Raw genomic sequence first — 13,253 nt, 5'->3', positions numbered from 1 at the left:
CACTACACTTCAAATCAAAGGTTATACTACATAATTCTGAAGTAAAACAGATCACCTATTAAGGACTCAATTGAAGGAACTTCTCCAAGATCATCCAGCAATTCATGAATTGGATCATTATGCTCAGGAGCAATTGCATCTTGATGGTCTAAGAGCAGCTAGATGAACAGAAAAATAAACTGTGCTGTTAATCATATATCCTTTTCTACACAGTGAAATTATATTACTTAATGCTAGTACCTTAACTTCCTCCAAAACTGCAATAATCACGGCTCAAAGTTGTACCATTAGCATATACTCAGACACTACCAAAATAAGCTTAAAACAAAAGCAAATCAGTAAACTTTAAAAACTTACAAGCTCTTGCACTCTACGGTCAAATGAAAACTTTCACTTTTAGATTTGGTTACTTCTGGTTTCAACAGAACCGGCATTTTCTGTGTAAAGACTGCTTAAGAAGGAGCAACTGTGACTGATGTATATACTTACAGTGTGCGTATTGATGATTTCACCAATAGAAATATAAATAACTGGTTTAGTGAGAGTCACCAAGTCAGAATATTCATCAATATTGAATTTATCCTGCAATTCAGGAACCTCACAAGCAACCTGAAAAAAGCGTCTTAAAAAAAGAAAAAAGGACAAAAAGGACAAAAAGGTAAATCAGCGCACCTCCATGAGCCACAGGGTCTATCAGGAGTGTCAGCTCCCCATGATAATCCCAAGCAAAGTTACTCTTCTTTAAACTATGGTACCCAAGCATGCTACCATTGGACAAACTATAGCTTATCACATCAAAAGTAATCTAGAAGATTCAGTTATTATTACTGGCCATATTGGCATTAGCTCATTGTAAACATCAGCAGGACAAGTCTATGGACTGAATGACCTTGTGCATCCACCCTCCTGTCTTAGCTGCAAAAATAATCCTCACTCTCAGCCATTTCCAGTTTTCTTTCTTCCAAAAGATGAAATATATAAATAAGCTCTTCATTCTAGAGTTATACAAACAACTAAAATTTCAGTCTGTTTTATTCCAAAGTGTCATCTAATCTTCATACGGAGAACTAGAGTTCATATAGGAAAGAACGCATGCCCACTCTAGTTTTTAAATGGTCAGAATATCATAATAAACACACAGAAAAACCACCTTTCCTCTGGAGACTTGTATGCAAAACCAAGTGTTTTGACCAGCTCATTAATGTACTATATAGAGTTCATAAATTCCAGGTACATATTTTATATGCCATTATTATCAATGCTTATGGAGGCCTGAAGTGCAATCTCTTATTTTTCAACAGACTTCCTATTTGACAGATGGAATTTGTCTTATTTAAAATTCATCATTCCTTTTTGTTTGCAACATTATCCTCTGCCAAACTTCTCAACATAATCAGCTGAAGTCTTCTACCTGAATTTCTGGTATGACTGTGACAAGTATTCATTAATGATGCTTAGATGTGCATTGTCTCCCATGAACATCTTATTGGACGCAGCATGCTGCAGCATCTTTGCAATAGAACCAAGGTTTCTTCGTTGATCTGTGGTCAGCTGACCGCCAGCTGAAAGATCAATTATGTCAAATGCATCCGGTGCAACAATGGCTGGATTCATGTAGCGATAATAGAGTAAGTTGCCAACAATCTAGGAAAAGTTTGAGAGAAAAAAAAAACACATGAGAGAACAGTGGTACAGGCCTCTACAGAGTTTTACTGAAACTGCTGAGTAAGTTCTGACAAATTACTTTCCTGTGAACTGTAGGCCCCGTTCAAGATTCAGGGTCTACTGTGCTGCCATATGCAATACATGCTATCCCAAAGAATCCATAGCATTAAGCTAAATATAAATAAATATACAACCTGTCAACACAAAAACCCTAAGACTGAGCACTACTAGATCCAGGACAACACAACTGCAGATATTCCTATGCATAAAGATTTTCAAATTTACCTTATAAATATATATAGACAAGTAATATTAAAAGTTACCAAAGAATTACTCACATGAACATAAAAACTACTATGAGAACTAAGCATAATTTAGTCTAACAAAAGGCAGAACAACTACAGTATAGAGAAACCTGGTACTGCAGTCTCATTAAGGGATATGAGCTAATTCTTAACACAAGTGTACAGAATTGACCACCAGCTCCAACAAAGCAAGAATGGTGAAGCATGGCGAATCAAGGAGCTAAACTGAGAAAACAGCAGCTGCTTTCTGCCCCTTTTCCAAAGCCCTTTTCTCTTTCAGAATAACTCCTTGATAAATCAGCAACATTTTTAGCTACGATCCCAATTAGAAACAACTGAGAGCAACTCAGAAACCATTTAATCCAGAGGTAAGAAACTCAGAAGTACAGAAAATGAGTGGTATTTGACGTTTCAAAGACAGCCCAATTTACCTAGCTAAGTGAGCAGCAATAAACTCTGAGGCACCAGAGATAAAGACATCATGTTATCCACATGCTCACACACATACTTCTAACCTGTATTTGATATTTTGCCTGCAGTAATTCCAGCAACAAAAAAAGAATTAGCCCAGCATGCTGACATACAGCAAACGTTCCCACACCACATACTTAAGTATTTTCTGATGTTTCACATAAATTTGCAGAGAGCCAAGTCACAGAACCTTGGCTTCTCCTGCCTCCCATGTGATCTGAATGCACAGAAGAGATCAGAGGTGTGAAGAAATGGGTGAAAACAGAAAGAAATTTTCCCAGAAACTAAACGCTTCCAGAGAGGTCATGGTTTTGATAATTGTTTCATGCAAGCTCCTGCAGTACTATCCCAGACTATGTCATGTGATCACAACAGTCAAAACAGTTCACTACCAGTCGCAGGAAATACATTTGTGAGAGAAACCATATTAATAATAGTAAAACTTGCAGTAGGTAGACAAGAATAGTACATTGTATCAGTACTTTTAGGTCCTAATAAATCTACAGGCAGTCACTGCACACAGCTGCAGTTCTGAGCTTGGCGTGGACCATTACACTGCTTCCACAAAGATTAATGAAAACTGCAGTTTTCCACCTAAATTTACAGATGGAAAAAAATCAATTCACCTGCATAGAAAGAATCGATGCCTCAGAATGGGAAAGCACAGAACTAGAAGAGAGAAGAAAACAGCATTCAGATTGGTAATTACTTTGTAATGAAGCAGAGACAGAGAAGCTTAAAGAGACTGTGTCAAGTATTGTAAGATCCAATCTTTTTTTTATTAATAAGCAGAGCGTCCACAAACATAAAGACCCTTAAAATAAAAAGCAGCCAGGACAATTTCAATGAAAGCCACAAGGCTATGATATTTGGAAGCATCTACTATTAAAATCCTTTTAGTTCTCCATGTGTACTGAAATGTACAATACAAAACTGTCTAGAAATCATGAAAAATGACACCGTATACTTGGTTGTGGCTACTGTAATACCCTAGGCTACTGTAAGGGAAGTGAAAATATCAGAATTTTACATATAGACCTTTTAACTTGACACTGTCTCTTTAAGAGAAGAGCAAATGACTCAGATCGTACCAGCAAAACCAAGGTCTACTATCCAGCAGCAAGAGTATCCCAAAGTCAAGAAACATAGAGGGCACGATGCCCAAGATACTAAAAGCAAAAGGAGAAGCAACAGGATGACTTATTCTGAACGTTGTATTACATCTCATTTGAAATACATGAATCTAGCAATCCAAAGCACAACGCAAAGTACTTTATACTCATAACAACAAATAACCTGCATACAAACACTACTTAGACTTCTCTGCACATGTACAGCCAACAAAGAATACTGATATGCATTTGCTGCAGTCAGCGTGGCTGACAATTATCCACAGAGCTGTTCAGCTCCTCACCTTCAGAAGTTCATCCTCGCCAGCATCAGGAAACTTGTCATGCAGGGAGTCTTTCAGTACCTTGGCGATGAAACGCATTCCGTAACTTCGAAGGAAATAAAAGGCAAGTGAGAATTCCTCAAGGATGAACCCACCATTAACTTCCACAGGATAATGCAGTGACACAGCAGACTTACGGGATTTTGTCGACTGAACTAACAATGGCAGACAGGAACTTGTCTGTCACTGTCTTCATATTTCTGATTGAGGCATCCAGGCGTGTCCTCACCTCTTCGTGATTTAGAGCTTGTTCAGGTGTAACATCATACGGCAATTTGCTATTTGAAAGAGTCAAATGTGAAGGTGAGTACTCCTCAGTCTAACATACTTCTGCCAGAGCCAAGCAGAATTTCTAGCCTGACACAGAAACAGGCCCAAGTTCACCTGGCTGCAAAGACCTGTGCATTAACTTTAATTAAGATTCTAGCACTGAAAGAGTTAAGGACGTCTCACTTCCTTTGCTGTCCCTGCAACAGCCATTGTGAGAAATGGCCCAGCTAACTCAAAACAGTATCTTTTTGTACCACATGCAGACACACTCTCTAGGGTAAAAAAGTGTCACCTGTGATATGTAGTAGTACCTCAGGTTGTAAATAGATCAGTGAAAGCTGCACATTTCAATGTTAAGATAATAACTCATGCAGTGTGCTGCATTGTGAGAGCTGGCTTTTGCTTTATAGGATTGGTTTTTTCCTCACTTCTCTTGAAGCATGTTAAAAACAAAACAACAGCAACCAACAACAGAATCCTCGAAATCTGGTGAACATCAAAAGCACGGGAAGAAAAAGAAACGCAGGATGAAGCACACAGAACTCTGACTGGGGACAGATGAGGAGCCAACCAAGAGTTTATAGATGCAAAATTAAAGGGAGGACAGGGACAGATGGCACAGCAGGGATCTACAGACCAACCAATCAGGATGACTGAGTGGATGAAACCTTCTAATGGGCAGACAGGGACAGCTGCATGTTCAGAGAATCACAGAATGGCCTGGGGTTGGAAAGGAACACAACGATTATCTTGTTTCAACCCCCCTGCTATCTGCAGGGCTGCCAATCACCAGACCAGGCTGCCCAGAGCCACATCCAGTCCAGCCTTGAATGCCTCCAGGGATGGGGCATCCACAACCTCCTTGGGCAATCTGCTCCACTGCGACTCCTTCAGGTATTTCCTTGGTAGAGTAGTGCAGGATAAAGCCTTGGAGGGGATACGTCCCCAAGAACACTTGTTGATATTCAAGAACCATCTCCTGCAAACACAGGAGTGATGCGTACCAACAAAGAGGAAGTCAGGCAAAAATGCTAGGAGGCCTGCAAGCCTCCTGGACCAACTCAAACACAACAAGAAAGACTACAGAGGGCAGACACAAGGACAGCAAGCCTGGGACGAATAAAGAGAAATTGTCTGAGAAGCCGGGGATAGTGTCAGGAAAGGCAAAGACCAAATCTAATTGAATCTGGACAGGGATATTAGGGGCAATAAGAAAAGCTTCTGTAAGTAACACCAGTGATAAAAGAAAAACCAGGGAAAACATGAGCCCTTTCTAGAAGAGAAATAGAAGACTAGGTTACCTAGAATAAAGAGAGGGTTGAAGTATTAAGGTTAGGAAGATATTAGGACCAAAAGAAACTGCAATGTTTTGCTTATTCTCCAGTAAAACAGGTTTTGTTCTCTTGCAAATAAAACCTATGTCTGTACTAGCTACATACAAAATGGAAAAAGACTGAACAGAAGTTTGACATGGAACTGATTCCTAGGTACTTTCTCTCCACATGATGTCTGCTAGCTTAGAAGACAACTCATAGCTAATTATTGATTCAACACAGAAGAAATGCTTTTTGGTTTTTTTGCCTACCTCCTAATGAAATTCCCTTCTAATATTCTCAGCACCACTATCAGAAGATTTTTATACCTTTCAGAAGAAAGCCATCTTGAAGTGATGAAAAAACTGGTATCAATTGTACAGATGCATATAATGAATTCAAGGATGGTTTGGAATGATTAACAGAGCAATGCAAAGCAGCTGAGCAACTTTTAGAAAAAAACATAGTTGTAACAGCTCCCATACCTGGCCTCACCAGTCTGAGATTCCATCTGGTTAACCCAGGACTTGTAAATATCCACTGGATCAGTTTTGATATTGAGTGATTTGTCGTCAATTATTTCCTTCACAACTGGTGCCAAGATCTGCCTCAGGGCATTCTGACCACGGGCTCCACGGTTGAAACTTACAACCATTTTAATGACAGTAGGATTCCCAGTCACAATTTCATGGATTTGGTCTACTTTTGATCTGAAGGAAGAATAAATATCAAGTATGAGGTATGCATAAGTCACCATTAGGCACAGAATCACAAGGTTGCTTCTCAGCATCGCCCTTGGGAAACAGATAACGGTAATAAAATCTCAATACAGCAGTAACATACAACACTATATGAGAATACAGGAACATTTCTCAAGGAGGCAAGGAGCACTATGGCCTCCATTTGGGAAATCCAGCACGATCTGCCTATACACACCGCTATGACAGTGAGCGTAGATCCAGCTGTACGTTCTGTTTGAGAGTACAACTCAAACCTACAAAGGAAACAAAGGGAGTTCTACACAGGCAGAAGGACTGTTTTCTTTCAGTATTTAAAATAAGCAAGTAAGCAATCAACAACAAAAGCCATTCTCAGTATACAGATATGGGAAATCCAGCAGCAGAGAATAAAGCATATCCATACGTTTTCCTGAACTACTGCTTCAAAAAAAAAAAAAATAAGTAAATCTTTTAGATGTTATCTGTTTGAGGGCACATGCTATCCTCATACTTTTTTAAAAGCATCAAAAAAATGCATGATCTCCTCCAACATTATGTGTATTTGGTCTTCTTAGCAAGCTGTACAGCTCTGTATCATACAGAACTGAAGTCATAAACACCAAAGCTCCTAAGGGCCAATCAACTAAAATATGCCTACAAATAGCCAGAATCCTTAAGTCTGACAGCCAGTAAAAAAAGCCAAACCACGCAGTATCTGATTTTCAGCCTCCTCATCAGTTTTTGGAAATCCACTGCCCCTTTGTGTTAGCTCCACCGCTGGCCTGTAAAGCTCGCAGTCTGATGGAAGTCCTTGTTACTAGACATTAGAGAATTTAGATTGGACTGAATTTTAGGAAGGTATTACATTGGATCAAAAATAGTGCCTCCCTGAGTGACAAAGTATGGGGTTATAGAGAAACAGCCTAATTCCTAAAGAACAAAGTTAATTCCTCCTTGCCAGATTACAGAAAGGACTAACGTGAAACAGGATGAGCACAATGCAGAGACGGTTTAGTGTTATTTGCAAATTAGCATGGGACATCACACGAGAACAGCTTTAATTCTAGAAACTGTCCAAACTGAGGCAACAGCAAGGCTGTGTCCTATGCTACAACATACTTGATCTCCTCCTGCAACGCTGTTTGGAAAAGCCGCAATAGCAGATATTCCTCTCTTTGATTGGATGCATAGTTATACAGCGTGAAGATGACCGAATCCATGAACTTTGTGGATTTGTTTTGAGGCATCTGAAAAATCAGCTTGGCCAAGTATGTTGGGTTAGTCTAAAACAAGAAGAAAAATTACTTAGTGCATGTATCCACAAAAGCCAATGCCACAAAGAATGATAATGCCTCAACACTACAGTGCATAAGTACAGACTATTCCAATACATGTAAGCATCAATGACAAGAGGAGAGCATGAACAACTGCATACCTGAAGTAAGTAGAAAAGATGCTGATAGGCTTCCAGCTTTTCCCTCTTCTCTTTGCTCAAAGCCTTCAAACCTCCCTTTTGCTTGTTCAGCATCATCATGTCAGAAAGCTGTTCCTTGTTCTTCTTTGTAAGTTTTTTGCTATGAGAAACGACATCCTGCAAAGAACAGAGAGGGACAGATTCCACATTTAAATAACATGCAATATTGGAAAAAGCTGCACATGAGAGACCGCTTTCTTGTACATGGCAAAATCAGAGTTGAGGTACATCAGGAGCTAATGAAGTGAAACATTATCTGTTACAGCAGCAATTTCTCTGTTTTGTCCCCAAATTCCTGAATTTGTTGAGAACCTAGGAGGACTAATCGCTCTGAGCAGTGATTGCTTTCAGACCTGGTAGCGTCCTGAAGATGCTTGAAAACACCCTTCTTTCTAAACTGAGCTGTTTTCTATTTTGCTGCTTCACTGCCACTCCATACTCTGAGAACAATGGCACTTTTTGCTGCCCACATCAGCCCAAGAGTTGGAGCCTCCTTCGGAACTGAATCTTATTGCCACGGTTCAGATTTCACACTGGGTCTAGCCTAGCGCCATGCTGTTCAGGACCAAAGGAAAAGGTGACCAGAACTTCAACTTGAACAAAAAAAGGCACCGCTGCATCAGTGATGCCATTGTTCTTCTGTGAAATTAATCGTCAGCCAAGTGACAGAAGGGGCTTCCATCAGCCAAAAAACACCAAGCAGCCTGAGTACATTTCCTGCTCTGAAATCACCTCCCCCCTCTGTTACAGCATGCAAAATGTGAGAAATTAAGGTGTGCAAGTTCATGACTAATGGTACCACAAGTGAACAACAGAACAGTTCTCAAAGCCTTCAAGTACACAATCTATTGCTTTCACTTGGTCTGGAGTAGGTTCTTTTTCGGTGTTTTGTTTTTAAAATGCTTGAAGCCTTGATGTTTCTTCTGCAGTCATCTTTCTAGGAATACACACTAATAAGTGGAAAAGAGTTAAGGTCTTACTGGGAGGAAAAATGTGTAAGTCTGGGGGAATATTTTCCACTGAATCTGAGTAACTGAGATGCCCAAAGCCAGGAGCTCCTCAAGCTAACTACCATTGGCCTCAATTCACTCTGCTGGTCTCCCAGCAGTACAATTCCTACCTGCAGTGTAATTTTGTTTTTCACTAGCAGTCCAATCTTGATGTCCATGAGATTAAGGTCATTTTCAAGCTGTTGATTAGATCGGATCAAGGTTACAACTTCCTCCCGCAGTTTCATTAGCTCAAGCTCCTCCTGAAAGTCTTGGTCACTCTGATCGAGCAAGTGGACAAATTTCCGAACCACAGCCATAGGTGGGTTTTCAGCATTAACTAAAAATAAGTGACAAAACAACAGAGGACAGGAAACAAATTAATAAGTGTGTTATCTATGTGTAGACAGCATGTCAAGCAGCAGCCAGTCCAGGATGAAATTAACACCAGTGTGCTTGAATGACTTCTGACAGTATCTGGAACTTCTTGTATGGAATAACTCAGGACAGAAGTCAACACTATAGAATGAAGTATCAGCTTAGGGGAGTCCACATTGCTGAACTTACCCCAAAATATGGACTTCTATTTCTCAGCAGCAGAAGTACTATCATGAAACAAGCTTTCACAGAATCACAGAATGTCAGGGATTGGAAGGGACCTCAAAAGATCATCTAGTCCAATCCCCCTGCTAGAGCATGAGCACCTAGGTTAGGTCACACAAGAACATGTCCAGGTGGATGCTGAACGTCTCCAAAGAAGGAGATCCTATAACCTCTCTGGGCAGCCTGTTCCAGTGTTCTGTTACCCTTACTGTGAAGAAGTTTTTTCTCCTATTTATGTGGAACCTCCTATGTTCCAGCTTGCACCCATTGCCCCTTGTCCTATCATTGGATGTCACTGAGAAGAGCCTGCCTTCATCCTCCTGACACTCACCCTTCACATATTTATAAACATTAATGAAGTCGCCCCTCAGTCTCCTCCAAGCTAAAGAGACCCAGCTCCCTCAGCCTTTACTCATCAGTGCGATGCTCCACTCCACCATATTTGTGGCTCTGCGTTGGGCTGGTTCATGCTCCTCCTACTGTCCACCAGGAATCCACGATCCCTTTCCCCTACGCTGCTCTCCAACAGGTCAGTCCCCAACCTATACTGGTACCTGTGGTTGTTCTTACCCAGATCCAAGACTCTACACTTGCCCTTGCTCTTTTTCATTCAGTTTCTCCCCACCAGCCTGTCTACTCTTTGCACCACTTCAATAACTTCACCCCAATTGATCTTCAAAACTATCTTGATGTTACAGATCACACTAACAGTATTCTCTTGCAAATAGAGATTCAAAGCATATTAGTTTTATTCTTTTGGCCATACTTACTGAGGGTTTTGTAGTCTTCTCGTGCTTTGTTTGCTCGGATAAAAGCTTGAATTTTTATAACGTCATTTATCTAGAATTGAAAAAAAAAACCCCAGCCACTTAAACTTGTTAAGAGAAGAGTTTAAAAAAAAAGTCAGATACTGAATTCATTTAACAATCTCTTACGTGGTCTCTGAAATACTGCAGGCGATCTCTGTAACGCCTTCTGGCTTGATACATCCTGGTCATCGACTGAATCTATAGGAAAGAATCCCAAAGCAGGTCAGATAAAAGACTTTTCCACAAATATTGCTACCCAAAAATGTTAACAAAAAAAAAAAAGCGCCTTTGCTACCTTCACTACTTGGTCCTTGTGTGCTCGTAGGTAATCCAAACGGATTTGATATGCCTTCCTCTGTTTATAGCCACGCCACTGGGACTGAAAACACAAAAAAAGGGGCACTTCTCAAATTAAAGAGAAGTAATTACTATTCTATGCTTCTTTCTGCTGCTCAGCTTCCGCTTCTCTTTGGCTAAATAAAACATAACAGAGACACGCTCATCTTACAAGATACATGCAGTAAGAGATGTGCAGTGAAGCATTAACTTTCTTCCATCAGCTGTCATTGTGAGGGACTTGACACCACCCCCCATGAAGAGCATGGGCCTTCAGAAACACAGCTAGAGAACAAATGTTTAACTAAGCAACCAAATTCACAGAAATTCTTCTATGTGAGAGCCACGTAGATGACTGGGTATAGATGCAGGCAGATTCTGCTGCTGGAGAAAAGAGAGATGTAAGATAAGCATTCAGAGTGGACTCTTTACTACTACAGATTCTTGAAACAGAAATTAGTCAAAAGATTGGACTACATTTGATGGGAGAGAGAGTGCTATTTTCATGAGTGGGAGGATGTGGCTGTGGGGTTCTTTTCTTTGTTACAGACAGAGCTTGTGCTACCCAGGCAGGAACAAACATAGATAGACAGGTCGAATAAAGCAGTAAGAGTGCAAAGCATATATTTCATTTGCAAACATTTCAGTTACAACTCTGGAGATTTTTCATTGCTCTCCTGCAAAAGTGCCCAACCTTACGCTGAATAATCACACCATCCATTTCACAATTCTCAATCCCGTCTTCAATTCTCCAAATCCCTGGACAAGTGGGAAGAGGAAGGAACTCTTACTCAGTTACGCTGAAAGCCACGCTGCCTCTCCTCAGTTCATGAAAACTTGCAGCAATAATACCACATGATGATGAATTACTAACACAAAGGCATATGACGTACTTCATATTGTCCTATTTCCAAAACACCGAAACAGACAATGAAACAATAGGCAGTGATTCTTCAAATGTGTTTTTTCTCACCGCAGTTCTGCTTGAGGAGAGTTTATTGCTCATATCACAGAGAGAAGTAATTTATATACAGCGATTCTCAGGGAGAAGGAAACGCCTTTCAAGAACTTGCAAAATGAAGAGAAGATAACTGTGTGGTAACTGTTTGAGTTGAACAAAACCAGTCAATAAGCATGCGTATAGAGAGCAACTGACAAGTACAAGTTTAAAACAGAATTAAGGGATTTCATACCTGGATGCATGTGATGGCTGGAACTTGTTTCTTCAAAAAACTCATTCTGGAGTTGAATTCCTGACGAACAAGATAGCCTCGACAACGAGCCTGAAGCTTCACAATCAGGTTCTCATTGGCCAGCCACAACTGCTCTCTGTTGTACGCTGCCGTGACTCCAGATATAGTGCTCTGGATTAGCATTATGGTAGGAAGAAGAGCCAGGAAGAGAAAATGGAGATGCAAAAATGAGAAGTTACACAGCGGCCTCTGCATTGTGCTCAAGAGAAACTTACAAGTTGCTTTTCAGTAAACAGCAACACCACAGTTGTGTACATTTTTATCACCAGAACAAGTTTTCTACACTAGGACAAAGAGGTTTTGACGTGCAAAGGTAGACAATGAACAGTGAAATAAGCTACAAAGCTTGTTAACATTACTACTGTGGTAAAACTATCTCTTAAAGTTGCAGTAAGGTCTGAAATAGTGGCAACTTCAACTTAAGAGAAAAAGAGCATGTACTCTACCTGTATCTCCTCCCGTGACAGCTGTGTGTCATTTTGCACAAATTCAGTTGGTTCATCCCATCCTCCCTCTTTGGTCCTCAGGTTATGATAATAATGATAGCCTCCTCTCACCCAGTGTTTCACCCATTCACTGCCATTGCCTCCTAAAAGAAGAAATGGCAGTATGTTGAAAGCAAACGTGTCTATCTTCCTCATATAACAAATACTACAAGAAGGAAATGCATGTACAGAGGCTCCTTCCACCAAGCAATAGAAGGACTGCCTGAGACTCTGATGTACTACCACAAGGACTACCTAAGCATAATGCATTCTACAAGTGGAGAATATTTTACTGTTACCTTTTTATTTCCCCCCCTATCTTTTTTCTTTCCTTTTCTTTAATAAAGACTTTAGTTTACAAGGCAGCTTCAATTTCCTATGACGTAAAATTCTAACAAGACATCCATAATGCAAGACTTCTCTTCATAGGCTTTTTCCCCCCTCTAGTTTCCATTCTATGGGCAATGATCTTGAACTTATTGCACTAGCAGCTACTTGAGGTTCACCTGTTGCCATTTTTCTTCTTTTGACTTCTACCAACTCTCGCTGGTACGTCTCTGCACATTCTGGAGTGACTCCATACAGCCCCACATCTGGTGAGCGCAAGGCACTCAGGGTACAGCCAGTATCTCCGTGGTCTACTGCTTCGTTAATGGCCAGAATTCCTAAAGAAACTTCAACAACACAAGGAGGCATGTTACCTGGGCAGTTCAGGAGCTTAGTGACTCACAACAAACTTAAGAGAGGAGAACAAGGCACTGTGCGAGTGTACACAAATACTTTACTGTATTTATATATGCAATACTGATTAAGAAGAGACAGCTTGGTGTACAGCAATCTTTTTAGTACAGAGTGTGCATCTGTATATGGTACAGTGTCTGACAGCGCATAATTTTTGCGCTCTTACTCCTACTATGGTGCTGATTTATCAACAATATTTCTCTACAACGTTTTATCCATTCACTCAGCTGTACTCTGACAGCAGCTGTAGTTAAGCAGTTTCTTTTGGCAGAGCCCTGTCACAGTGCACAAATGACTCAAAAAGCTCCTTTCCGGTGACTGCACCATTCCTAGCGGGAACAACAGCAACCCAAACGCAGAATAGTTT

At 40.5% G+C, this 13,253-nt stretch overlaps 1 protein-coding gene across 1 annotated transcript in view; it reads right to left on the bottom strand.

Annotated features, from left to right (window-relative positions):
* IQGAP3 (IQ motif containing GTPase activating protein 3) overlaps window positions 1–13,253 on the bottom strand; it is a 50,498-nt gene that overhangs the window by 11,554 nt on the left and 25,691 nt on the right. The window contains exons 17-31 of the mRNA XM_413959.8: window positions 12,652–12,819; window positions 12,107–12,249; window positions 11,601–11,771; window positions 10,367–10,450; window positions 10,198–10,269; window positions 10,033–10,102; window positions 8,791–8,999; window positions 7,632–7,787; window positions 7,316–7,479; window positions 5,963–6,187; window positions 4,032–4,172; window positions 3,856–3,940; window positions 1,412–1,644; window positions 490–622; window positions 56–158 (exon numbers count right to left, since the gene is read on the bottom strand). Of these exons, the coding sequence (XP_413959.4) occupies window positions 56–158; window positions 490–622; window positions 1,412–1,644; window positions 3,856–3,940; window positions 4,032–4,172; window positions 5,963–6,187; window positions 7,316–7,479; window positions 7,632–7,787; window positions 8,791–8,999; window positions 10,033–10,102; window positions 10,198–10,269; window positions 10,367–10,450; window positions 11,601–11,771; window positions 12,107–12,249; window positions 12,652–12,819 (2,157 nt within the window). The remainder of the gene's footprint in view (window positions 1–55; window positions 159–489; window positions 623–1,411; window positions 1,645–3,855; window positions 3,941–4,031; window positions 4,173–5,962; window positions 6,188–7,315; window positions 7,480–7,631; window positions 7,788–8,790; window positions 9,000–10,032; window positions 10,103–10,197; window positions 10,270–10,366; window positions 10,451–11,600; window positions 11,772–12,106; window positions 12,250–12,651; window positions 12,820–13,253) is intronic.

This window comes from Gallus gallus, chromosome 10 (assembly GCF_016699485.2).
Source record: "Gallus gallus isolate bGalGal1 chromosome 10, bGalGal1.mat.broiler.GRCg7b, whole genome shotgun sequence".
In the NCBI taxonomy this organism is placed as follows: Eukaryota; Metazoa; Chordata; class Aves; order Galliformes; family Phasianidae; genus Gallus; species Gallus gallus.
The sequence above is the reverse complement of the archived record's forward strand: the minus strand, read 5'-3'. Positions and strand labels throughout refer to the sequence as shown.